This window comes from Alligator mississippiensis, chromosome 3, assembly GCF_030867095.1.
Source record: "Alligator mississippiensis isolate rAllMis1 chromosome 3, rAllMis1, whole genome shotgun sequence".
NCBI classification, from domain to species: Eukaryota; Metazoa; Chordata; order Crocodylia; family Alligatoridae; genus Alligator; species Alligator mississippiensis.
The window spans coordinates 164,280,635-164,307,748 of NC_081826.1; the positions used below are offsets into that span (position 1 = coordinate 164,280,635).

Below are 27,114 nucleotides of genomic sequence, written 5' to 3' on the forward strand. Positions count from 1 at the left end.
TAAGCTGCATAAAATATGAGAACAGGGGTGGCCAACCTGTGGCATGCATGACTGGCCCAGGTAGTACTGGCAGGGTGCACAGCTGGCCAGGGAGCTGCCCCAGGGCTGGGGCCAGGATTTTGCAGTGGTGACAGCATTGTCCAGAGCCAGGGTAGAGCCACGATCCATCTGCCCACACATCACAGCTCTGTCTACACATTGCCCACATGTCCTGGGCAGGGGCATGCAAGCAGTGAATCGTGGCTCTGCCCTGGCTCTGCACCATGATGTTACTGCCACAAAATCCCAGCCCCGGAATAGGTCCCTGCCCAGCTGTGCACCCTGCCAGCACTGCTTGGGCAGGTCTCCATGGACACCCTGGCCTCACGCTGTCCTGGCCATGCCCCTCCTGAGGTCTCCATGGAAACCAGCCACAGTGATATGAACAGGGGCTTCTGAGAAATGGAGTCTACCGTGGGTCAGATCTGACCCGTGGGCCAGACTTTGCCTGCCCCTACACTATAGGCACTGGGAATCTGTATGTGTGGCATGTGGCAAATCAGGCAAGGAGCAGAAAGCAGAGCAGGAGACCAACCAGGGAGCAGAAGATAGAGCAGCAGACCAGGCGGGGAGCACAGGGCAGGGAGCAGAAGGCAGAACATTAAACCGGGCAGGGGAAGAGTAACAGAATGGCACTTGGGGAGGGCGTGGGGCTTAATTAGTGGTATACCTGACAAAAAGGTTGCCCCACACTGCATTAGAGAGTCATACAACATACATATTGTAGCATGAAAACCCATAAAGGCAGGCATATGCCAGCTTTCCTGTGTGTCTAGCTCTACCCAAGCAAGTAACTCAGACTAAATTCTTTAGTTTCACTGCTGCTGCTGTTGACCCTTTTCTACTGGTTGCACCTCCCTCTCTGACAGGGCTGTTTTTACCTGTTGCTTCTGAAGTACATGTTGTTCCTGTTTCACATAAGCAGAACCAAATGTTTTAAGTGTTCCCTCCCCATGATTGCAGTTACAGTTCAGTTGCGACCTTGTGAACACATTTGAAAATGTAGTAATCAATGAGGTGCCTGAGTAGGTCTTATTGAATTTTAAAGCTTCCAAAAGCTGGTGGGGAGAGGAGGTTACAAGTTACATTATTTCCCTGCATACCACACATACCTTTTCCCTTTCCAAAAACTAGCCTTCCAAAATAGGGACATGTCTTAAGTGGGAAAACTGATTTTCTACCTAGAACAGCAGCAGTGGCATTTCTATTCAGGTAGTGCTGAGGGTGTCAATTGCCTTCATGGTTGTTTACAATCTAGCTGATTTCTGCTCAACAGGTGTTAATTACTCACTCCTTTTTTGATGGTCTTGATATTCCGCTACTGAAGCTATTCTTTCTTTGGCAATTGTGCTAAAGAATGTGCAGTTTAACTACTGCTGGTCTCTTTTCTCCTATTTCATAGCCGTACAGAGTGTACTTAGCTATTTTCAAAATCCTAGATCTTCCCATAAAGTCAAGTATTCAGCAGCAGCTAGAGTTTCAGCTTTTGGCTGAGAAGCCAAAAGCTTCTGACAATTCTGCAGTGACTATATATATATATATATATACACACTATATATTTTCCCTGAGCAGGAAAGGGAGGTGAATGAGCTGAAGATGAGGCGCTGTCCCTACTGTATGCAGTCATACCTGGAAAAAAAAATCTTGGTTGCACCTTTATAAATGTACCTTCCATTCCCTGATCCTGACAATCCTATTCATGTGGATTTGAGCTTTCAGTCCAAGACTCATTTTCTACTGGGGCTTTTACACAACTTTTAGTGATGAGAGGTCTAAGGAAAACCATCCATATACCAGATATGTCATGAATGGGCATGAGAAATCCCTAACAGGATGTGACTGATGCCTAATGGCAGTTCCAGCTTTCCCTAAGCTTCCATTTATGTCTCTTTTGATGTTCATTTAAACTATTGCTTCATGAGGCAGAAAGCCTGTTGTACCCCTCTCATTCATGCAAACACTAAACTATGTCCATATGTACCTCTATGAAAATTCCCTTGCTAATCAGCGCTTCTCAGAAGTGAACTGTAAAGGCTTTTTACTTAATTGTTAGGAAGCTTTCAATAAAAGATAAAACCCCAAGTCTGTGGTGGACATTTATAAATGCAACTGGCCATTGTACTTTAACCAAATTTAAGATAATTACCGAGAGGTAGAATGCTGAGAAATATGCACTTGCCATCTGGTTAGTGTCTTTGCGAGAGTAACAGCCATTGCAACTATAATGTAAGCCCATGTTGAATCAGCCTATTTCTTATAAATATCAAACCTATTTCCAGTCTCTTATTTTTCTCAAATAAATTCCTATGCAGCTGAAATTTCTTGATATGTAACAGTGAACTTTTTGAGGAAAAGGTTCCATAAAGTGTAAGTCATTTTTTGCATTTATCCAAATGCAGGGGAAAGGAAGACACAGAGCAGAAATATGTGCCTTCAAAAAGGAATGGAGAGTTTTGAACTAGGTCTCAACTGTGGTTGCCCCTTTTGGGGTGGTTAGACTGGTCACCAAGATCCACTTTGCACACTCAGGCAGGATGCAGTGAGCATGCTACTACTTGTCTTGTTAAGCATGTCTGGTGCCCTGTATGTTGTACAGTTCTTCACTCCAAAGCAAGGAAGAAACAGCAGATGTGACACCTGTCTGTAAACTGCTGGCAAACATTCCCTTTTGCTTGGAGTGCACTGACCAACTGTTCTTTTTCTGCAGAGGTTCTTGTACCGTATCTATCACCATAGTATCTGTGCCTTCCCAGAACTGAATTGGCCAACAGCTGTCATTTGTTGTTTGTTCTCTCATCCTGACCTCAGGGGAGAAGTATCTGCCATGGAATGTCTTGTTTTGTTAGGGGTTTTTTTAAGAGGAATGTTGAGGTTTTTGTTTGTGTGTTTGTTTTTCTAAATATACATGTTGCTCAGTATTTATTTGAGAGCAGGCAAGGTCAGAGAAGTGCACCTTTCACATGGAGTACAAATGGTGGTCCTAAATCCCATGGGAGTTCATGCCACAGTCTTGGACCACTCTCCAAGAAAGTTTTGCCCCCCACACTGAGTGTATTCTGAAAAAGCACTATCTTGTTGAAAGAGCTTCTTCTGCATCATCCCCTGGGTCATTCTGTAGTGGTCACCATTCAGAAAATAACTTCTCCCAATTTAACACAGCCATTGCTTGTGTAAAGTCCTCCCTAACCTTCATATCTGAGATGCCACTGTTCAGTCACTGGTAGCTGCCAACTTCTTAATGCTAGCTATTGTATATGACTTATGCCGCTGTAATCCATGGAATCTCTCTTCTGCCTTCCCTTCATTTCCTACCATTTTGCAGCAAGCTGACTGTTCATAAACAGTGCACTGAAACTAAAATGGAAAGTTCTGACATGTCATATCAAACTCCAAGACACAAAGCACCCACAAAGACTGCATTAAATCCCTAATCGTATATCGTAGAATAACAAGAGCTTTCCCATTTACTTCAGTGATCATGGGCTTGAACTCCAAGGCCACATCCTTGGGGCAAATGTTTTGATGGCTAATACTGCTTTTGTAATAATTATTCCTACTCACATTTGAAATGGAGCAAATGAAACTCATCTAAGGTAAGAATCACAGGACAAGGCTATCAGAGACACCAAGCAGAGGAGGACAGAAATGACTTTTCATCGTGAAACCAGACTCCATGGAGCAAAGGAAAGTTAGGAATTAGATAGATGTTGGTTGTAGAGTGAAATATTTTCAAAACTGTTGGCTAGGAGCATTCTCAGCCTTCATAGCTGTTGCTCCACCTTGGGGAACCTGTTAGGATGATACTGCACTACACTTGAAGGCATCACACACCAGCACAGTTAAGGGTATGAGTCATGGATTTTGTTTCAGAAGAGGGGTTTATTGTCTGTTTGCTTGTAGGAAAAGGACAAAATACATTGTCACCCCTTGTAGATGGGACTCTGCTTCCCAGGACCAGGGCAAGAATCTCCAGCAGGAACACAGCTGGTCTGTGCAGACTTGGCAGGCTTTGTGCTGCAGAGGTAGGCAAGACCAGGATAAATTAAGTTGAACCGAACAATATCTCTGAATAACATTTAAAGCAGGGTTGTCAAACTGGCAGCCTACAAGCTTCATGCAGCCTGCAAGCTTCTACATCCGCTTCCTGTTTAACCTCACAGTGGGAGAGGGCCCAGGCTGGAGCCACAAGCCACTGGTGCTGCCTGGACAGTAGGGAGCAGGTGGTCTGGGGAATGAGGAGCCACACAGCATCAGTGGTGCCCACACAGCGGGCAGGTTCTTGCGGGGGCTGCCCCTGCAGTATATGGCTGGCACAGTGTGTGGTGCAGGAGCTGCATATTAATGCCATTTGCAGCCCCTGGCCATAGAGAAGTTTGACAGACCTGATTTAAGGGTATGGACACCAGGACATTTGAAGCTGTTTCAAAAGGGCAGCTGCTGTTATGTTCTAATTGTGATGTGTGGTCAAGCTGGGTAAAGCAGTATTGACACTGGAGCGGCTTTGCTACATTGTATCATTCCCAGCTTGTCTACACATAATAAGTAGAACCTAACAGCTTCTGCCTTTTTCAAACAGCTGCAAACCTATGGGTGTCTATACACTAAGACTAACTATACGTGTGTTCGTAAGGGGCTCGTGGGGGGAATGTTTTAATTAGAGCAGTTCACAGGCAGCTGCTCTGATTAAAATGCCACAGTGTCATTCAATGAGGTTTAGTTAAAGCATCCCTCAGCCATTTTTAAATGTGCAAGGGCTTAATACCTGTGATGCTGCAGCATTCTAATTAGAACAAAGCAGACTTGATTAATCGAATCTGCTCCAGCGCATTCTAATTAGAACACCAACAAGCATGTGTATAGGTAGCTTAAGTGTGTTTTAGCTGCCATAAAACTATAACAGTGTCAGGGTATAACATGATAACATGGTTTCAGAAAGAACACTATCCCTGTTGGAGCAGAGTGCAATAGGTCAGGCTGCATCCTCATTGTTATTATAATCCTGTTTTTCAGAGGCTTATTATGTGGCATTTGGTATTCAAGCTCAGCAGAAACATATACAATCTCAGCTCGCACAGTGTTTCTTTTTGTCTAGTGTTTATTCTTGAGGCTTATATTTAAATCAGAAATGTGGCCTTTGTTATGTCATACATTTGCAAAAATATGCTTGTAATCTATGTGAATAAAAAGTATCTTAGAGAAGAAGCTAGTTATTGTGAAGGAATTACGTATGGATTTGCAAAAATAATTATGGAAGAGTGTCAAATTTAACTTTATTTTAGTTTGATTTTATTTTTAAATTGACTAGTTCCAACAGATTCACATTCATCAAAGAGCATTCCTAAATAGTTTATCCTGGATTAGATATACACACACAGGCGAGAGAGAGAGAGTGTGTGTGTGGGGGGGGGGGGGGGGAGTCCCCCGGACTCATTTCTTCTCCTGCTGGTCCAGACAGAGGCTGAGAGAGGAAAGAAATGGTCTGCTTGCTCACTGCTTAGTTTTTGCACAGAAGTCTCAGGGCACATGTGCAAGGCACCAAATGTGAAAACAGCAGTATCTCTGGATTTTCTCTGCATTCACTTACAGAGCCTAGGAAGAGCATGGACATTACACTATGCCATTCCTGAAGAATGCATGAGGGAGGAACCTCGAAGGAATATACACTAAAAGAAAGAAAGAAATCCTCTCAGAACTGGAAGAGAGAGGTCTTGATGGGGGAGTGGGGAAGAGGAGGGGTTTACTCAACATAACTATAGAAGCTGAACATTTTTCATGCAGTGTCATTTCTTTCTGAGTGGACAATATCTCTTTAAAAAACCACAGATTATATCTATGAAGGGAAGGTTTTATGCTGTTTTCTTTCAGCCTTTACTTGATGCCCTGTAACCATTCCAGAGGAGCCTTTAAGGGAATGCAGCACGTACTCAAAGGGAGATGTTGTCAAGCCTGATAGCCTCAAACTGGGACTTGAGTGGCTGTAATTGGGATAGTGGTTCTTGGTTTGCCCCAAGAGCTTCCTCGTGTTTAAAATGGAGTTGGAAGGAGTTTTGCCATGGGAGCAAGATCAGGCTCACTGTTCTCAATTCCCGTTTCCCTTTTTGTTCACCTATTTTTCCTCCCCCAGAGCAGAATTCTTGTCAGTTTTACCCTTCAGCCTTTTATATAAGAGCTGAGCATTGCTATGGGGGGCAGTAGCTAACAAATCCTAGCCTATGTCAGTGGTGAATGTCTTTGCTCTGATTTAGAATAAGTGGGCCATTTCTTTGTGTCTCAGATTGATTTTGCAAAGGGCTAAAAAAACCCCTTCATATGGTCTTGGCTAGAGCTCTTTACCTCTAGCCTCAGCTTCCCCATCTATAAAATAGGAATAATGAGAGTGCAGTGAGACATGCATTAAACAGCACTTTTTTAACAGGAGGACTCCTACTGATAACATAGGAATCAAGGGGTGACAAGAACCATCAGCCCATGCTGGGAATAAAGAGCTTCCTCGAGACATTTCTTTTCTTTAGTTGAGATCCCCAAAGTCCAGACTCACATTATTTTTCAGCAGACTGTGACAGTGGGAGGAACAGCTTTCAGCCCTGAGCTTTTTGTCCGGTTCTGAGCAGTCACTCAGATGGGAGGATCATTGTGTCATAGCGGGAAAACATAAAAGCTATTTGTTGTGAGCCTGGGGAGCCTGATTCATCCCTGTGTTGCTCCAGTATGATCAAGGGAGTGTATACCAGCTTAAAGATGATGTAATTCAGTGGGGAACTGGACCCTCACCCTTCTGTTTTTCTTCCCATTAGTTTCAGCAGGGGTTGGGAGTTGCTTTGATTCCTTTGTTTTGGACCCTGGCTGACAGGTCTTGATGTTCTTGGTCAGCATGGTGCTCACCAAGGCAGATCCCTTTGCTTGTGATGTCCATGGATTTGCTCTAACCTAACAGAGATGAGAATCTCTGGTAGAAAAATCCTGCAGCACTGCAGTGCCTAGGGACATCACAACAGGATAGTTTCCCGCCTGAGCTCTGTGTTTCTCCATTTAAGCCAGGCCTGTAATATTATATTAACATGGTGGGGATTTTCCGTGTTAGGTCAAAAATGAAACAAGCACTGTAAGGGGATTTCTTGTAAATGTTCTTTGTTGTATTCACTTAGGTTTCACTTCTTTCTTTAGAAGTAAGCCCTATTGATTCTAACTGGAGCTTTCATTGACTGCTCTAGCTGTGGGACCTCTAGTGGTCACAGCTTGTGTGGCTTTTTCCAAGAGTTGCTAGATTCATTTGTCTCAGCAAAAGGACGAGTGAATGAAAATCCGTGAACAATCCTGCTCTCCACCGCCAACTAAAAAATCTACGTGGTTTGGAAGATTTGTTTCCCTCTGAACAGTTTCATTTTAAAAAAGCTTTCAACTTCCACGTTCAGGGAAGAACTGATAGGATTTGGTTTCTGCATTTCCTTTAACCATCATTTATATTTAGCTGATTTTATACTTAGGTTTAAAATGAAAGAATCCCCCTGTGTTTGTTTCAATTCCAGTAAAGAGGGCTTCCATCTTCTTAAAGGCTGTATTTCTACCCTCTGTACTTCCCACCCCTGAGGCTTGCAGTCACGATCATCATTCTCCCAGCTGAGGAAGGCTGGATAGTACTGCCCTTGAGCCCATGGAGACTACTCTGTCAGCCAGGGACATTAATGCATAGTGACATCATAAGTCATGACCTCCCAGGAGAACTGCCAGCATCTGCCAACCTGGAGAATAAAAGCCACAGGCTGACACTGAACCCAAGTCTCTTATATAGTATTACAGAGCAGTAGTAACAGTCTCCTTGTTATGACCAGTCTGCACTCTTCTAGAAAAATAGGGCTGGAAGGCATTTCAGGAGATCACCTAGTTCAAACCCTTGCTCGAGGCAGGACATCCCTTGAAAAAGTGTTTATTTAACCTGTATTTAAAAGCTCCCACAACCCATCTAGGTAATCTGATACAGTACTTAATGACCTTCATGGTTGGAAAGTTCTTCTTAATAAACAAGCCAACCTAAATTTTCCTTGTGGCAATTTAAGTACAGTATTTCTTGTCATGTTCCTTTTGGAGGTAGAGAACTGTTGATTAGCATCCTTTTCATAACAACTCTCTTCAGTTTGGTCTTATTCAGACTAAATAACCCTGATTCTTTGAAGTGTTGTCTTCTATGTCACATTTTCTAGACTTTTTTTTTGTTGCTCTCCTTTGAACTGTTTCTAATTTATCTGCATCGTCGTTGAAGCGTGGCACCCAAAACAGGAAAGAGTACTGCAAGGGAGGCCTGACCAGGGCTCAACACAGTGGAAGAATTGCCTCCTGTAGCTTGCATGCAACATGCCTGCTAATATATCGCAGGATGCTATTGCTTTTTTTTTGCAGCAATACTCCACTATTGACTCATGTTCGTGGACTGCAATGGACAGCAATCCACTGTACTCCTAATCTCCCTTCCTGTAGTACTGCAGCCTAGCCAGTTGTTCCTCATTTTGTATTGGTACATTGTATTAGACCATCCCACCCTAAATGCAAGACTTTGCACTTATTCCTATTGAATTCCATCCTTCCTATTTATTTCAGACCTTTCCTCCAACTTATCCAGGTCATTTTGAATCCTAAACTTGTCCTCCAAGGGGCATGTCCAGACGAGCGTGCACATGAAGTTTGTGGCACCGCAGACCACACACACCTCACGTGCAGGCATTTGCTATGCTGCTAATTTGCAGCAGGGCAGGTTTTTTTTGACACTGGGAGATCCAGGAAAAACAGGGTGGTACACATGGTGGCAGCATGCACCACCTGAAGCCGGAGCCTGGCCTCAGCCTCCTGAACCCCACCTAGGGCAATTTGCTATGCGCCACAGCATGCATGCACGGGTGTTCCCCTAGGACAGGCAGCAGCAGCACATACTTGTATGTACAAGTATGTGCTGCTGCTATTCATCCCCAGGGAAACACACACACACACACACACACACACACACACACACACTCATCTGGATGCACCCAAAATGTCTGCAGTCCCACCTGCTTGGTGTCATCTGCAGAGTTCTTGCATGTTTTTTTTAGCCAGTTCAGCTATCAACAGTTCAGCTATCATAAACATACCACACAGTGAAGAGACAACCAATTGACTAGAAAAGTAATTTTAGAAGTGCCTTTGAGGTATCTTTTTGGCTCTTTTAATTCAGTTTAGTAGCTGGAAACAGAAGCCAATACTTTCTGTGCAGACTGCTCTCCTTGGGCCATCAGAAAACCCTGCATAGACTGTGGCTTGGAGCTGTCTGCACTGGACCATACAATTCTTTTAGTCTCTGATCCAATGAAAGTAAGTTCAGCAGTTTCCAGAGTATAGAAGCAAGACCTCTATTATTAATTCAGCCAGATCCCCAGCGATTGGCAGTGGTAGGAGAGGTTCAAAGATATATCATTTCACAGAAATAAAGTTTCTTAAACATCTGCATAGGTGTAGTTTAGGCTGAGGGGAATACAGGGGTCAGTAGAAAGTCACTTCAGCTGTGTTTGTCTTATGAGTTTATTTTATAAGCTGAGTTTCCAAATGTGTCTCTCTAAACCAAGTTGAAAATATTTCTCCAGCTGGTACCTTTTACCAGCTGTCGCACTTCAGTTAAATTATCCCTGAGTCAGTCCACTTAGAAAATGCAACTCCTTTCATGTCATTTTAGGGAAAATAGAGAAGATCAGGCCTCCACCATCCCCAACAGCAGAAAGTCCCCTCTCGCAACCTGACTCACTGCCTGATGAGGCTGCAGGATCCCAGCGCCCAAAGAATTTGATGCAGACCCTCATGGAAGATTATGAAACGCACAAGACTAAGAGGCGTGAGAGGATGGATGATAGCAGTGTAAGTATGCTCTTCCCTTTTGCTCTTCTACGTGTAGCACTGGGTTATCTTTCATTGCAGGCCACGAGCTGAGGTTGGGAGGACAACTTTTAGCTTCTTAAATGCCAGGTGTTCTTTTCAAAATGACTCACTGAGTAGTCTAAAGGTATTTAAGGCAACTCATTTGAAAGGAGGAAAGAATCTATATAAAAGTTAGAGCCCAATCTACTACTAATAAGCCCAAGCCTAACTGACCTGATCAACTTGTAAATCATTTCTTACAGAGACATTGTGGTGAGCGACACAACAACACTTTTTGAGGTGTATAAATTGGGTCTGTCCAACACTGGTGTTCACCCAATATTCATTAAATTCCCAGAGTCCTTGTCCAGAATGCAATGGTTTAGCCTAAATGGATAGATTCCCTGAAAGCTATGTTTAGGATTGTTCCTGGTTTAGATCAGGAAAATGCTGAAGGATATCCGACACCTGACAGCGGACAAAATGCTGTTTCCCATGCCATTTGCTCTCTTCTTTGGCAGATGCAGAAAGGAAAAAATTACAAGAATCCTGCTGAGTTAGTCTCATAGGTGCCTCCCATTCAGGTTTTTGCAATAACAGCATTGATGGGGAGTTCACTTGCGAATTTCACATGCCAGTCACAGATCAGGTGTGCGCTTTAAACAATCTCTTTTCCTATCCATGCACAGGGATTTGCAAAAGGTTCTTCCTTTGTTGTGCATCCCTGTGTTGTGTGTATATGTAGGATAGACAAATAGCATAAGCCCTTAAAAGGATTTCAGTATTATTAGCCATTACAGCTGAATTTTGTTGTTGTTTATTCCCTGTAGTACCCACAATGTGCTACACACATTTCAAACACTTGGAATGTAAGGAAGACAATACCAGCTCATCATCTAAGGAAACTGCCTTCCTCACCACTTCCATTTGAAATAAAGCCTTTTTAACTCGAAAGACTTTCAAGTTTATACTGTAAACAGTAGCCCACAAAATGTGCTGGATTTTAATTGTGGCTGTTTAATCATCATTATTATTATACACCACCATATGGTATTTAAAATTAGAAAGAGTTAAATGAGTGAGGAACCCACTGCATTTTTTGGCTGTGAATTAATGCAAAACATGAGGGCTGGTTTTAAGGTTCAAACAGGTGCTGCACTGGTTTAGGAGCTGATCCCATTTTCACTGAAGTCAGTGACCAAACTTTAGTTGACATCAGTGCAGCAAAATTAAACCCTTAAGGAGGTCTTCCTACCTCCTGGTAGCCAGCATGTTTCAACTCACCATTTATTTTCTCTAACACAAGAAACTTGGTGTCTTCCTTTCACACAGTGAAGGCACCTCTTCAAGAATGGGTTACTGTCCAATTACCTTTGCGTCTTATAGGCAGTTTCCCTGTGTTCAGGTTGGGTAATGTTCATAACTGTCTCCCCCTGGAAGATATTAGGACTTTCCCCCTTCTATATATTGCCATCCTAGCGCCCGTGATATGGTGCCATGAGGCATCTCATTCAAGAGATTTGAGGTATGATTCTTTCCTCACTTTCCTTGAGTGTAGACTAGGGGTAACTTAAAATTAATTTAGTGGTGCAGAAACAGTGCAGGTGACTGGAGAATCCATCCTCAGGTGGCATTGATAACTTTGGAGCTTATTTCTATCAGTCAGTTCAATGTATTGCTGATGGGTAAAGGCAAGTTACACTCTCATCATGAACTTTTCCTTGTAGCGCTGTCTCCCATGATGAATGAAGGTGACTTACCCTGCCCATCAGCTTATGGTTGGAATCCATTATCATAGTCATTCAGTTGTTACCTGCTGTATGTTGTGAACCTCAGAGCACATGCAAATGAAAGGTGCCATTAAAACACAGGGTCACACTCTCTCTTCTAAGTTCTACTTGTGCATCTAAGTCAGAATCCACAGAGCTGCACAGGTCCCACCTAGAAAAGAAGTTGGCCATGATTGTTTTGTCTCCTGTATTTTGAAATGCGAGTCAATGTCTTGACCAAGAACTTTGCTATGAAAGTAGAGCAACATCCCATAGAAGCATGGTTCTGGGTGTCTGCTGCTTGCTGATGCTAAAACTATTGAGGTATTTGTTGTTTAAAAGTTATACTGTCAGCCAATTACCACTATTGTACAAATTGCAGACCAGGTCCTGGCACAGATAAACAGCACTCCATTTAAGTTAAAGGAGTCAGCTGAAGGTCTGGCCCAGTTTTGTTTTCATACCTATGTTCTATAAACCCATTTGGAGTCCAGCTTTTTTTAGTAATATATTTCTATTTCTCAGGGTGTGATAGCAGATCAATTAGAGTATCTTGCTATTCTCCAGACAGGGCTTTGCAGCCTTGCCCAAATTCATACCAGCTCTGCTGTCCCCTGTCCACCATCTGTAAATGAGTACCTGATCCCTCAGGCTAGGGAATCAAAGGCAGCAAGATGCAGTGCTAGCCACATGACCTTGTGCACTGCTGACAAGAGGAACTGGTGTGCCTTAATCATGCTGGCCCTTTGGGTAACTAAGCTCAGGTGGCTCTTTGACCTTGGCCTTGCCCCTTCTCCCTCCCCCCCGCACATCCCAAATCCTGCGACAGCATAAGTCCTCCTTGAAACAGTTGGAGTGTTTTAGTTATCCTCCCTTTTTTCTTTTATAAACAACTGTCAGGACTGGGAGGAAGAGAAATCATAAGAAGGGGTGTACTTTGTCTTGCCAAGCTTGCACCATCTTTGGTTTGAGCTAATATTTTGTGTGCCAGGCTAAGCAATAATTATTTAAACAACCATTAATTCTGATTTGTCAGCAGAGGCCTTTAAAAATGCAGTGTCAGACAAAAGAGAGTAATTACAGAGAAGAGCAAATTGCTGAACCATTTAAAAATATATTAAAGAAGCATAATTACCAGTCAGACAGACAGCTGCCATTTTGGAAATCCAGTTCTGTAGGGCAGGACTGTTGCTCAGCTCACCAGTTGAATGCCAAAGAAATCAGAGACTTCCTAAGCTGCTGGAAGCTAAGTTCTGTCGTGTCAAATGCTCCCTTTGTCTGTGTAACACAGAAAAGAACAAAGCTCAACAAATACTTGTCTGAATACTGCGAGCACTTTACATAACTTAGTAGGTTTGACATAATGTTTCCCTAAGTGTGGTTTAGATGGAGGTGATCCTGCCTTGAGCAGGAAGTTGGAGTAGATGACCTCCTGAGGTCCCTTCCAGCCCTACTCTTCTATGAGTCTAAGTGAGTAATCCTGTTGAAATGGAGCTATCTTGGGGTATATGCAAAAGTCCTGCAATGTGTTACAACAAATAATAGGAAAGGTGGTGTTTGCATGATGGGAGCCTTGGGTGCTATCCATACAAGAAACATGAGGAGGAGAAAGAACACCTTGGAACCATGAGTTATCATCTCATTTATCCAAGGAAGCTAATGTGCAGACTGCACTTTCTCTGTCTCTTAGCGTGCTGTTCTTCAGCACAGCTCCTCCTCTTCATACTTTCAGCTATTGGCTTTTCAAGTCAAAGTAGTTTTTCCTTGGCCAAGACCAAATCCAGTACACCTGCCATACGAAGGACCTCACTGCATCACAGGGGAAAGGGACAGGGGAAGATATTCTTTCTCTAGCTGTTTATTTCTAAAGAAGTTGCTACTGCAGTGGATTGATGAAAGGATGAGGATAGCAGGAAGACTGCAACAGTTTGAACACCCAAGAGTGTGGTTGGCCAAGAGGAAGGGGGCCAAGCTGGGAATGATGCCAGACCATTTCAGGTCCACTGCTATGGGATGTACACATTCTCACTGGGTTTTGGGGTTTTTTGATTTGCTTCCAAAGTTCAATATGTTTGTTCCTTGTACTAATGTTGGTCTTTTCCCTTTCTGCCAGTACACCTGTAAATTACTGTCTAGCAAGGTTACTTCTGAGGTACTTTTCAACTGCTTATTTTTGCTTTCTCTTGCATGGTGGTACCAGGTGCATGTGGCTGCAGTTTGCATTTCCATGCTGATTGTCAGTGCTGTTTCACATCAGAAATGCGGTGAGGGCATGTATGTGGGGGAAACCCTCTGATTCATCATGTGCACCTTTTTGTTTTGCTAGTGCTGGAAATCTAATTACAATTTTCAGAGGTGAGAAGATTGTAATTAGAGAGATGGGACCAAATCAAAGTCTAGGATCAGAACCTTCAGTCCTGATTTACATGTGACCCTCTCAACTGAGCCCTTCTCTGTCAGGGGTAAAACGAAAACCCTTGGTGCATTCATCTCTAGACTTTGAGGAATTGTGGCCCCAGATTGAAGTGCTGTAACTCCTCTGCATCTGCAGTGACAGCGTGTTCAGTAATATAAAAATTTGAATTCTGAACAAAGTATCCTCTTGGACAGCTTTGTTTCAACTCATGGATTCAGGCCACAAATGAATGAGTTTGGTGGCCTCGTCATTGTCCCTATATTGAATAGTTTGTCTATATAACAATATGGTGACCACAGACACCACATGATTATGTACCATTGGTAATCCATGCAAAGGAAAGACCCAGAGCTGCAGATGCAGGGGTGCTTTAAGTCAAACTTGAAGTGTTTGAGAAGAACGTCTGGGGAGGAGAAGCATACAAAGCCTGTATCCCTTGAAACATTGGCTTTGAACGCACTGTTGTTCCTTCATTTTTAAGAGCAGAAGCTGAAATCAATTAAATATTTTGCAATACTAAAATATTACCATTTGTTATGTAGCATGTGTCCCAGGAATGCCAGACAAGATTTTCTATGTGTGCGTGTGCTTCTGTTTGTATCCTCTGAGCCTCAGAAGGGAAACAAATAGGCACTTGTGTCTAAGAAGTATTCTGCCATCTAGGAATACATTCTGGTGATTGGCACATACATCTCTCTACTCTACAAATCTCTGCAACAAATCTTGAGCCCACCCAACCCTCCCACACACATGCACACTCTCCCAAAAATGAGTATCTGCAAAAAATCCCTTGAGATCAAAGGGAAAAAAAGTTTTATCCAACTTCAAGGGCTTCATTAATTAGATAACTTCCCGTGTGGTTTACTATAAGAGACTTACTTATAGTCATTATTCAGGTAGACACTTTGTGCAAATGTTTTTCAGTGTCTGAATTTCTACTGACCTGGTCCTACACACATTCCCTGGCCCTTTTCCTCCTTCAGACTGTCATGTATTACTGGCCAGTGTGTATCGGGATACAGTGCCCTGTAAAAGGCATGAGCTGAGAAAATAGATTTTAGGTTCCTAATTCATGCAGTGCATCTGGAAATGGGTAAGTGGCTCCCATATAAAATACATATATATAATAACAGCATATAATATAATCATGTATGATACAATAGATATTCCTCTTCTTGCCAAATCTACTATCACTGCAAGTGGGAAAGAAGTGGGAGACTTAAGCTGTCTAACGATTTTCATGTTTTGTACAGCTTAAAAACTTTCAACTCTGATCTTTGTCATTAAGCATCTGCCCTAGGAAATGGCCTTTCTTTCAGTCCTGCTGCTTTTTTGTTATGGATTCTCACCTCGGTGTGGAAGTCCTTAGCAACACAGCTCTTACCAGTGTCAATGGGAGTCCCAATTATACTGTTAGACTGTGACTATTCCCCAGACTGGCATGGCATATCTTCTTCCAGACTGGATTGTACAATAAAAGTATGCCACACCTTTTTCTTGTTCCAGTTCTTAGAGAAACTGCTGACACCTGCATGCACAGATAACGTGTGCTTGTGTCAGTTGTTGTCCTTAGAAACTTCTGGTTTTATCTTTGATAACTACATAATTTTACCCATTCATATTGAGAATATTTCAAATACACCATAAGGAATGCTCTGGTAATGGTGTTTAGTTTCAGAGGCAGCTGAAAAGTTTTAATGGTGACCAGCATAAATTTGCCAATCACAAAACTGAAAGTGAGAAGACAGGCTGTCACCACTGCTGGCCCCAAATATATTCGAACACACTGAAAGGCACCAAATTCGCATTCTTCTCTAAGGCTATAAACAGACATTGTATTTATATCTAGAGAAAGCCTTTTGTACCAGGATCCTACAAACAGTCACACTTATTGGCCTGTTTCCGGTACTTGTGAGCTACATAGGATAAAATGCGCTAACAGCTCCTTCCACCTCTTCCATCAACCCCCCTTCTCCCCAGGCACATATACCTCTGTGTGCATCTGTAAGTTAATTGTGGCTCATCTACTGTATGTACTGAATCCAAGATGACTTTTTGAATTTAAGATGACCCCCCAATAATTAGATTCTACAGATGGAAAATTTATAAATTTGCTATAATTTTCCATGTCCAGAATCTAACTATTAGAGGGTCATCTTAAATTTGTCCCCCTGACTCCTTTCCCTTGCTTCCTACTGTCTGTTCCCATCACCACTTGCACCCCCTGCCACCTGTTGTTCCCACCCCAGTGTCTACTGTCAGCCTCTCTGCCACCTGCATCCTCGCCCTTCACCTTGCCCCCCTCCCACAAGGCATCTGCCCTCCTAGCACTTTCCCCCACCCTGGCACATGCCCCCCCCCCCGGCTGTCTGTCCTTCCCCCTGCCCCCTACCACTTATCCTCCAATGCAGTTCTAGCCCTGGGCACAGAGCACATGGTTACTCTGGCCCCAACCCAACCATGCTGCAGCAGCTGTGGCAGTGTCAGCTCCGGCCCCAACCCCAGTCCTGGCCCTGGAGCCATAGCTGCCACCACCACCACTGCTGTTGTGTGGCTGTGCTGGGACCAGAGCAACCATGTGCTCTGGAGGTGGAGCTGTGGTGGGAGGAGGTGTGGTAGTGAGGGGGAGACAGCAAGGGCCAGGATCGGGGAGAGGCAGATGTAGCAGAGGGCCAGAGGGGGGAAGATGCTGAGGGACAGAGACAACAGGGGAACTCGCACAGGTAGCAGAGGCGGCAAAGCTGGAGCCACAGCTGCAGGCCCTCCTCCCCTGCCCCCTTTGTACTTGAATCCAAGACCATTCCATGCTGAAAGGGGAAAAAAATCTCCATCTTGGATATGAGTAAATACAATAACTAACTTGTGGTTCATTCCAGAAACAAGCCTACCATGCTGGGTGCTTTCTCTTGTCACCTACTGACAAGAACCGCAGTGCAGCTTGGAAGGGCCTCTTGTTTCAATCCTGCCACTCCTGTTTTGATCCAAATTAAAACCTGGGGCAATCAGAACTGCCACGAATAAGAGATTTGTTTACAGTCTAAGGCTTTCAACCATCAATGAGCCTCCAACAACATGTGCATATTCTGTAGAAACAGGATTTAGCAGGAAGTGTGACTGGTAAATAAAAGGCCTTCATATTGCGGAATAGAAAGTACTGTTTGCTGTGTACAGTTGTGTGATTGTCTGGCCAAAAGCCAAGAACTAAACTTCCTGTTTTGGGGCAGCCATAGCCAACTTTTCAAGAGTAGGCATCCTCTTTTGTGCATTTTTCTGACAGTTTTGAGTACATTTCACTTATGCAGAAGTTTCACGTGCACATAGATAGCTGTGTGTACAGTTACTAAAATTGACTGTCTCAGACCTCATTAGGACTCCACTTATTCATTTTAATGATTGAGTTAATGAGTAATGATCTTGTTTGCACAAGTTTATGTGCTTCTAATTATTTAACTAAGAAGAAAGGCTATGCTTTAAAAATCAAGCCCAACCTATCTAAATACAAGCATTAGGATTTAAAAATGGACATACAAATGGTGATTACCATCACAGTAGGCTGTTCACTCCTCTTGTTTGCAATGTTTAGGGAGGCTCCCAGTATTTAGTGTTGGACCATTTTAGAAAATGTGGTAAAGCAGGACCTGTATATGCTGCTGGGGGAGGGAGGGAAAGGGGTGTGGGGGGGGAAGAGGGGCAGGCTTTAAAATTATTTTATGACACCTCCCACACCTGTGGAATTGCTTGCTCTTCCTTGTTGAGTCTTGGTTCTTATGCATATCTGAAAGGCTGCAGGATAACCAATCTTCTCATTAACTGAAACTCAATTTAGATGCAGAGGGTATTTTTACGTGTGCTTCCAATGCAGTGCCAAGCTGCACTAATGAAAAGCGCACACGCGTCATGTATCAGCAGCGCCTCCATGTTGAGAAAATGGCAGCGGTACTCTTTGGACTAAAACACATCGAACGTGTCATATATCTTGACTTCAAAAAAGCCTTCGATCTGGTGTCCCATGATCGCCTCTTGGAGAAACTGGCCAATTGTTGCCTTGGGTCCTCCACAATCCACTGGCTGGAAAATTGGCTCCGGGATCAGACCCAGAGGGTAGTAATTGATGGAAGTCACTCATCATGGTGTCCTGTGACCAGTGGGGTCCCCCAAGGCTCTGTCCTTGGACCCATACTGTTCAACATCTTCATTAATGATGTGGACACTGGAGTCAGAAGCGGACTGGCCAAGTTCGCCGATGACACCAAACTTTAGGGCAAAGCACCCACACCAGAAGACAGGCAGGTGATCCAGGCTGACCTGGACAGGCTCAGCAAGTGGGCGGATGAGACTCTGATGGTGTTCAACGCCAATAAATGCAGGGTTCTCCACCTTGGGAAGAAAAACCTGCAGCATCCTTATAGGCTCGGCAGTGCTATGTTGGCTAGCACTATGCAAGAAAGAGACTTGGGGGTCATCGTTGACCATAAGATGAACATGAGCCTGCAGTGCGATGCTGTGGCTAGTAAAGCGACCAAAACGCTGGCTTGCATCCATAGATGCTTCTCAAGCAAATCCCGGGACGTCATTTTCCCCTTGTACTCGGCCTTAGTGAGGCCACAGCTGGAGTACTGCGTCCAGTTTTGGGCTCCACAATTCAAAAAGGATGTGGAGAAGCTTGAGAGAGTCCAGAGAAGAGCCACGTGCATGATCAGAGGTCAGGGAAGCAGACCCTACGATGACAGGCTGAGAGCCCTGGGGCTCTTTAGCCTGGAAAAGCGCAGGCTCAGGGATGATCTGATGGCCACCTATAAGTTTATCAGGGGTATCTGGGGGAACGTTTGTTCACCAGAGCGCCCCAAGGGATGACAACTAGGTCGAACGGTCATAAACTACTACAAGACTGTTTCAGACTGGACATAAGGAAGAATTTCTTTACTGTCCGAGCCCCCAAGGTCTGGAACAGCCTGCCACCGGAGGTGGTTCAAGCGCCTACATTGAACACCTTCAAGAGAAAACTGGATGCTTATCTTGCTGGGATCCTATGACCCCAGCTGACTTCCTGCCCTTTGGGCAGGGGGCTGGACTCGATGATCTTCCGAGGTCCCTTCCAGCCCTAACATCTATGAAATCTATCTCCAAGCACATTGCCACCATTTTCTCAGTGTGGAGGCATGCTACGCCACTGATACATGTAGCGCACGAGGCTGCCAGCGTGCATCAATTTACGTGCTCCAGCAAGTCTGCTCTGACACACTGGATTTCCGGTGTGTCGAAGCAGGCTCCCCACATGTGTATAAGTAACCAGAGGGCTAGACCCTCATCCACCTATTGAGCACCTAAGTGGACTTAGGCATCAAAGTGCAATTCTATTCCACTTTGCTCAAGTCCCTAAAAATTCATTAATAATTGTACTTTTGTAACGTAGCGCTGTCTTACCCTTAAGATTGAATCACAAAAAAGCATCAAGAAGGAAAGGAGGACCCGCCCATCTTATGCATTAATGATTTTTTAGGGATTTAAACAGGGTGGAATAGAATTGCACTTAGGTGCCTAAGTCCATGTTGATGCCTAATAGGTGGAATAGGATCTGGCCATGGGTGAACATTTGGCCTCGTTGACATTCATGGAAATTTTTCCAGTAACTTCAGTTGGAGCAAGAAGTCTCACTTTTGTGTGTGTCTCTCTCTCTGCTTGTGTGTGTCTTTGCATTATCTGTGTTTTAATTATGTCCTGTCCATGTCAGTACCATCCAAAGAACATGAGGAATCTACACAGCAATATTCTGTGCCACTGACTGAAATTAACTAGAGATACATGAGGCTTGGCAGTTTCACTCAGCAGAATGTGCCTTGGGGTGATTGTCCATTTTTTACTGAAGCATGCCCCTACAAGCTTTTATCAGCTGTTGGTGCTATTGTTATTGCTGTCTCTCCAGTAGATTTCTCTCTCTACCTGTCACTATGGAACAGGTAAATAAATCTTGAGCTTAACCATTCTGTCATATTTTATTCTGACAAGTGATATATTAAAGAGGGCATAATGACATGAAACAACCTTCTGTAACTTCTTACAATATCTCTTGAGCTGAAACTCTGTCATCTATCTAGCAAGAGACGTAAAGGACATTTTTTTTTTCAAATAAAATCAATTCCACGTATTTTTTGTATACTTGTCTGTCCTTCCAATGTTGTTCCACTCTCTGAATTCTTTTATTTTGACTTGCAATTAAATTGCTTTTTCCAAATAAAATATTTTTACTTCATATTGCTATTTTCATTGGCATGATCTTTCCACTCCTCTCCAGAGCTGTTATTCACTTAAGGAGAGAATCTTTCACTGTATAATCTCTGGTAAGGCCACGTGCCAATTTTAGAAGCCATTCCAAACAAGTGATAAAATCTAGAGAGCAGTAATAGCAAATTGTTCCTACTAAGGGTTTTCAGTGGGGACATTTTACGTGTAGTAATATACCTAAGTCTGTTGGTCACTTTGAACCTCCCAGCCAGAATGTAAAGACGAAGCTAATTCTGCTCTCAACTATACCTTGTCTCCTGCAGGGCTCCATGGGTATAACTGAGAGTAGAGGGCCAAATTCCATTACCCTAACTTGCACTGCATAGCACTCTACTTCATAAATAGTCCTGACCTGTTCAGGACACTTCAGCACATACGAAGTCATCACCTGAAGGGCATATATCAGGATATACTGCATAAAGAATGCAGTTCCTGCTGGTTAGCTCCAGTCCTTGACCTTTACTGTTTGTGCTCAATGGGAATCTTATGTTCTACTACTAAGGACACAGGCTGGCATTTAAGGGTTCTTTGAAAGCCATGAGCCAGATTCTGACAACCTTACCTAAATGGATTAGCTCCATTTACTTCAGTGTATTGCTGTGCATGTACCCAAATCCCAGGGGTTATCTCTGCAGCTATTTATGGAATAGGTCTTGCACATTATGAGCAAAGTCCATAAAAATAAAACCTGTTTAGATTCACTATAATATTTGACCAAGGACTGAGCCTGTTTTGCTGTCTATTTGACGTAAGTTTCTAGGAAAATTGAGCTGTTCCTAATGCAGGCCAGTGGCTTCTTAAATGATGAGCTTAATACTATGGGATAAGCACTCTGGCTGCTTGCCGCTATCTGTATAGATTGGGCACTTCAGTGGGGCTTTTTTGCGCTTTTATCTGAAGCGGATTCAATCAGCTGTTAGATAAAAGCACCAAAAAAGCCCCATTGAAGCATCCGATCTGTACAGACATCGGGTGAGCCACGTCCAACTAATGCACTGCCTCTTGTTGGCAAGTTTAAAGTAAAATGCTGCTTTTTTCTCTTTTCTTTTTTTTCTTTTTTTTTAAATGTCTGCAAGCAGCCTCTGATTCCAGCTAGACAGCATTAATCCCACTGGTTTATGTCTGATGAACTATCCTCTTCAGTGAATTAAAAGGCCTCTTCTTCAGGGACTTCAAACATGGCAGTTAGTTAAAAGACACTTCACTTATGAAAATCTTATCAAATATTTAACAATAAAATGGTCATCAGTAAATCATTTGTGTTTCATCAAACAGTTCCATGGCCCTTGCTTCTTATAGCATTTATTTGATTTATGCTACTCTTAATTCTTAATGTCATGTCATTTTCATTTGGGGTATTCCCTCATAGTAAAGTAACATAGGCCTGGATCCAGAAGTTCATTTTCAGGCAACGCTGCCCCAATATCAACAGGCCACATGGTGAATAACACTAAGCCACTGGTTCTCAATCTTTGTAGACTCATGGCGTCCCTTGGAAAAAGCCAAATAAATGTTATCTCTTGTTTCTTGACTTGTTTCTTGACTACAGAAAAATAAAAGAGCAATTCTTCTGTTACAAAGAACTCGGAAAGACCATAACAGGTCAGAATGTTTCCGATGCTCTGGATTTTTATTTGAAATCTCTGGGTTTATCTTGTGAATCATAGTATCATAGTACTTAGGGTCGGAAGGGACCTAAACAGATCATCAGGTCCGACCCCCTGCCCCCGGCAGGAATGGGTGTTGGGATCATATCACCCCAGCCAAATATCTGTCCAGCCTCCTCTTGAAGACCGTCAAGGTAGGAGAGAGCACCACCTCCCTTGGGAGCCCATTCCAGAGCCTGGCAGCTCTGACTGTAAAGTAATGTCGCCTGATGTCCAGCCTGAACCATCTCTCTAACAATTTGTGGCCGTTGTTCCTAGTAACCCTGGGTGGTGCCCGGGGGAACAGAGCCTCCCCCAATTCCCGCTGGTCCCCCCTGGTGAATTTGTAAACGGCCACCAGATCCCCTCTCAGCCTTCTCTTGTGGAGGCTGAATAGGTTCAGGCCCTTTAGCCTCTCCACATAGCGCCTGCCCTGCTGCCCCTTGACCATGCGAGTGGCCCTCCTCTGGAAGATGTAGCATCTTCACTCAGGCCTGCAGATTTAGACCTAAGTTAATGCTGCTGTATATACAGGTTTGATTGTGTAATCCTTATTTTAACCCTAGCATCTGCTTAATTACAGGAGTAGTACAACAGTGCCTGCCTCTGTGCATAAGGGTTCCATAGTCCAGCTTTGTGTGTATGTGCAAGTTCCTGCAAAGGAGATGGGATGAACAACAGGGAGCATCAGAGAAGGGCAAATAAACAAAATGGTATTTTTGTTTCCTTTCCAGGTCCTTGAGGCTACCAGGGTGAATCGCAGGAAGAGCGCCCTAGCACTTCGTTGGGAGGCTGGAATATATGCCAACAGAGAAGAAAATGAATAATCCCTGTGCAACATGAAGGCGGGTTGGGATGGAGAAACCAAAAAAAAAAAAAAATCAATCAAATCAACTAAAAAGCAGCAGTATTTTAATTCAATATTTATTAAAGATAGGACAGACTCAGTAATGCGCCTGGAAACAGAAATGATCCATTTCCAGGCACCCTGAACAAACAGGCAAACCCACTCACCAAATACAACACCCCAGAAAGGACAAACCATTTCAAAGGATGCTAGGCGTGGAACCTTCCAAGGAAGAATGAGGATGTCATCACCATTGACAGAGGCCCATTGCAATAGGTCAGCCTGGAGATGAAACGAGTGGGCAAAACTCAGAGCAGGGCAAACACACTTGCTTCCTTCTAACTGAATTCCCTGCCCTGCTTTGCAACACTGAGAGATTTTGGCCTCTACAGACCTGCCACAAGAGGGTGCCTCATGGTAGCATCACCTACCTGTCATCCATCTTCCTGCAGACTTATCTGCATTCTTCCTCATCACCCCCCTGCTGCATTAAAGACATTGACATTACTTTGGTGTACTTTAGACAGCCATAAGATACAAAGAATCTTTTTTTTCCTCTTATTTTTGTGGTTTGAAGGTTTCTTTTCCTTTTCTCTTAATTTATCATTTATAAAATTTAAAAAAGGATGCTGTTATTGCAAAGGTACAATCCATATTTTTGCAATCTGCATACCTAATAAAATATCCCTTTCTGTCGCAAACACAATCTGTCATAGTTTAGGAGAGAACTAAAGGTCAAAGCACAGCCAAATGGATTACCTTAGGTGTAGGACCCTGTGTGCTTGCAATAGTGACTGCTCCAGTTTCTCAGAGCATATTTACATAACTGTTTCTAAATGTAATGTTTTTAGCGGGTGACAGTGATTTTGTGATAAGGGGGCAGGGCCATATGTGCAAAATCTGATTAAAGACCGATTAATTTGAGGTAGAAATATAAGGAGGAATGCACACACACACAAAATGACATTTACTTTTTACCAAGGCAATAACTGAGTCAAGCCAGTCTCTAGCACAGAAAGAGGTTTGAAGCAAAGAGCAAAAATAGTTGTGTCTTTAACTATATTTATACAATATGGAAGGCCTAGGAGTTAATGTAGAATGCTATGGGAACCATTTACATTTCCAGGAAACAAAAAGGTGAAGAAGGTAATAGGGAGTGAGGGAGAGAGAGAGAGGGAGGGAACACACACAAGTAATGAAAAATAAAGGATTATTTTTGCTGTTCAACCAGTGTTTTCAGAGCTAAAGGCAAAATATAGAACCTTTAGTTAATGCGTAGGCTTGGAATTGGTGACAAAGGATTGTTGTGTGTCTGGTTGTGTGCGTGCACGCGTGTGTGTGTGTGTGTGTGTGCGGCTGAACTACGAGAATGATCAAGAAAAGTGGGTGTACAGATTATTTTCTCCAAAGCTGTTTGCCAGCTATAGGGGTGAGTGAGAATTTCTTTTTTATGAAAAGGGATATAAAAAGGCACTGAGTTGATGCAGTATTTGTAATATTAAAATTTGACCCAACATAGTATTTGCATGAGTCACAATTGCAAAGTATTGAGCAGTTTTGTAATCTGACATTTAGGAAAGAAATGTGGTATTTATTCTTGTGCTTTGTATTCAGATGTAGTCTAGAGGCTGCAAGGTTTACTCTTTCTTTTCATGCAAAGCAATACAATAAGAGTATTTTACTATGGGAACCATAATTTCTGGACTAGAAATTACCAAGTTTATGGGACAAAAAACCTTCCCAAGTTCTCTATATATAGATGTATCATTTTTATAAACATAAAATGATTCTTTTGATTGCTTTTTAAATCAGCCAAGAAGCTGCCACTCCCCAAACCCCCTTGTTCTGCTTTTCCTACTGTTCTGTGACCCACTATTGTGTTATTTTCTGGGACAGTAAGCTCACGTAGCGTGAGTTTAGATACTGTGAACATTTCTCTGGTGCTTTTCTTAGATGAACACAAAGCTTGCAACCAAATGATAATGTTTAATATTTCCTTCCAGCATATGGTTTCATGCACACTAAGTATATCTCACATTTTCCTTTTATGCTATCAAAGGGATGGTAGCCACAGTGACAATAAGCATCAATTAAACACGTCCTATGAATTGTTTCCCTAAGTGCTATTTGAACAAAAGGAAACCCTTTTGAAATGGGTGGTAACTGTGAACAAGACTAAGCAGTTGTCATGTATCTTTTTTTTTAACTGAGTGAAAGTTGTGCTGCTTTGTGTGCAAGAGTGTACGCATACTCAAATAGAGTTACCATTCGGACATGAAGATCTATAGTAGATTCTGATCCACAGCTATATGCGTGTGTTAGTATTATCAAGAGGCTATAGGAAGAGTAATGCCACAAACTCTATAGTCTGTTGCCCAACTGATGGTGAGGCATTGCCCCTCATAACATTCCTCAGACTCGCACACTAGTAACAATAGGAGTTTAGGATAACTCAGGGCTCAAGAAGAGCAGAAGTGAGCCTTGGGCACTGGGCAGGGTTTTCTTAGCAGTGACCTATAGAATCAAGCCATACATCCAAAATGGCTTATTTGCTTATTGAGAGATTGTCTTACATCACGGGATGTATATCTAAACTTCTCTGAGCAGTGGTTGAATCTTAGCTTTTGTTCCCTCTTAAATGAATGTGCTTCTTCTGTCAAAGTAGTTAGTTATCCAGGGCTGAGGGAGTTATCAGTAGTTCTTGGCTCCCTAAATTACTTTCTAAGAAAAGTGCATTTCTTGTTTTCCTGAGGATGTTTTCTATAATAATAAATAAATGAAGCACTGGAAGTCACTTTTTCATTACATTACTTGCCACTTGATGCCTCCTCCTTTGCCTGTTTCTTCCTCTGCCCTCTGTAGCAAAAATTAAAGTCAAGTTCCTATGAAGAAAACTTGTTTTTGACATCTGGGAGTCCTTTATACTCGGGGTGCTGCTTCTTTCCACTCGTGCAATAAAAATGTTTGCATGTATCAGTTCAGTACAGCTAAATTCTCAAGTAACCAAGGTTTTCTCTTCCAGAAATTATGGATACATAATCTTTTGTTGTCAGCAGCACATGGCTCAGTGCTATGATAACTTAAATGCTATGCAGTTTACTTGCCTCTTCGTTATTTCATTTGCATGCTACCAAGCTTTGATGTCTATAACTATATGCCAGCATACATATTTATCTATGTATAAACTATATAAAATGCAACAATGGAACACTACTGCAAAGTTAACTTTGTCTACATGAAAAGAAATTATAAAATCCTTTCCTGCAGCAAAGACTGTTTTATTGAAACTTCTATCTTGAAAAATAGTTAAGCATTAGACTTTGTGATTCGGGTTGTGGGTTACAATGCAGGTTTCCGGAATTATTATTATTCTTTCAAAAAGCTGCCAGTTTTGGCTTTTTCTTGCTCCTTATCCAGATTATATGAAGGAAAATACAAAAAAGTTGATTTATTTAGCAACCAGAAGGTGGCACTTTCATCATGATTTGTCAACCAATTATACAGTACCTGGCTTTCTGTATATGTTAACCACTTCAATGTTGTTCTCCTGCTTCTGTTTTATAGTGACTGTGAGGCATACAATGCAAGTATATAATTATTTTCTCATTAAAACAGAAACCTGTGCTGTGTTTCTATAAAAAGGGGGGGAGTGTTCCTCAAAGTCCTTGCAGAGCCTTTGAGTAGGATTGCAAATGACTACCCCAGATTGACGTGAGTAGTAAGATTAGAGCTGGGTATCAGCAGGAATACAGAAATGCTCTCACAGTATCACCATAACCAATAAACTAAAGATCGATGCTGAATCATATCTGAAATATCATCCTTAGTGTTTCCTTCCCATGTTTCCTTGCAGTAGCCTGATTTCCATCTAGGTAAGAGGAAAGTCTGACATTTCTTGGATTGAAATCAGTTACAAATAGTAAGAGGCCTATGAAAGTGTCTTCTTGATTAACCCGTCATGCTGTGACCGTTAATTACTGTGTGGCCTGGGAACTTCAGTCTTGGAAGGACATCATGGCAGATGAAACACTAGGCATGTAACTTGTTAACATAATGGTAAATTGGACCCCAAATAAACTGTAGCTCTCCTACTGGCAGAAATATTCAAGTTTGTTCTGCTGAGCTTAACAATACCTATAGGCACCCAGCCACCTAGAGAGTCTGTTTCTTAGGGGTAAACACCAAGGGTATCTTTACATGTGCTCCAGAAGTGCGGGGGTGAGGAGTGCTTTAATTAGA

The 27,114-nt window shown here is 42.7% G+C and overlaps 1 protein-coding gene across 7 annotated transcripts in view; it reads left to right on the top strand.

Moving 5' to 3' along the window:
• The window catches only part of PALM2AKAP2 (PALM2 and AKAP2 fusion), a 469,405-nt gene extending 442,722 nt beyond the window's left edge, over positions 1–26,683 (top strand). For 4 of the 7 annotated variants that reach the window (XM_014596350.3, XM_019490694.2, XM_014596349.3 and 1 more), the window contains exons 3-4: positions 9,737–9,915; positions 22,763–26,519. In XM_014596350.3, the coding sequence (XP_014451836.1) occupies positions 9,737–9,915; positions 22,763–22,855 (272 nt within the window). In that variant the 3' untranslated portion in view covers positions 22,856–26,519. Of the gene's footprint in view, positions 1–9,736; positions 9,916–22,762 lie in introns of all 7 variants that reach the window. The other 3 variants (XM_059724612.1, XM_019490693.2, XM_014596351.3) reach the window with 2 other exon arrangements.
• The last annotated feature ends 431 nt before the right edge of the window (positions 26,684–27,114 follow it).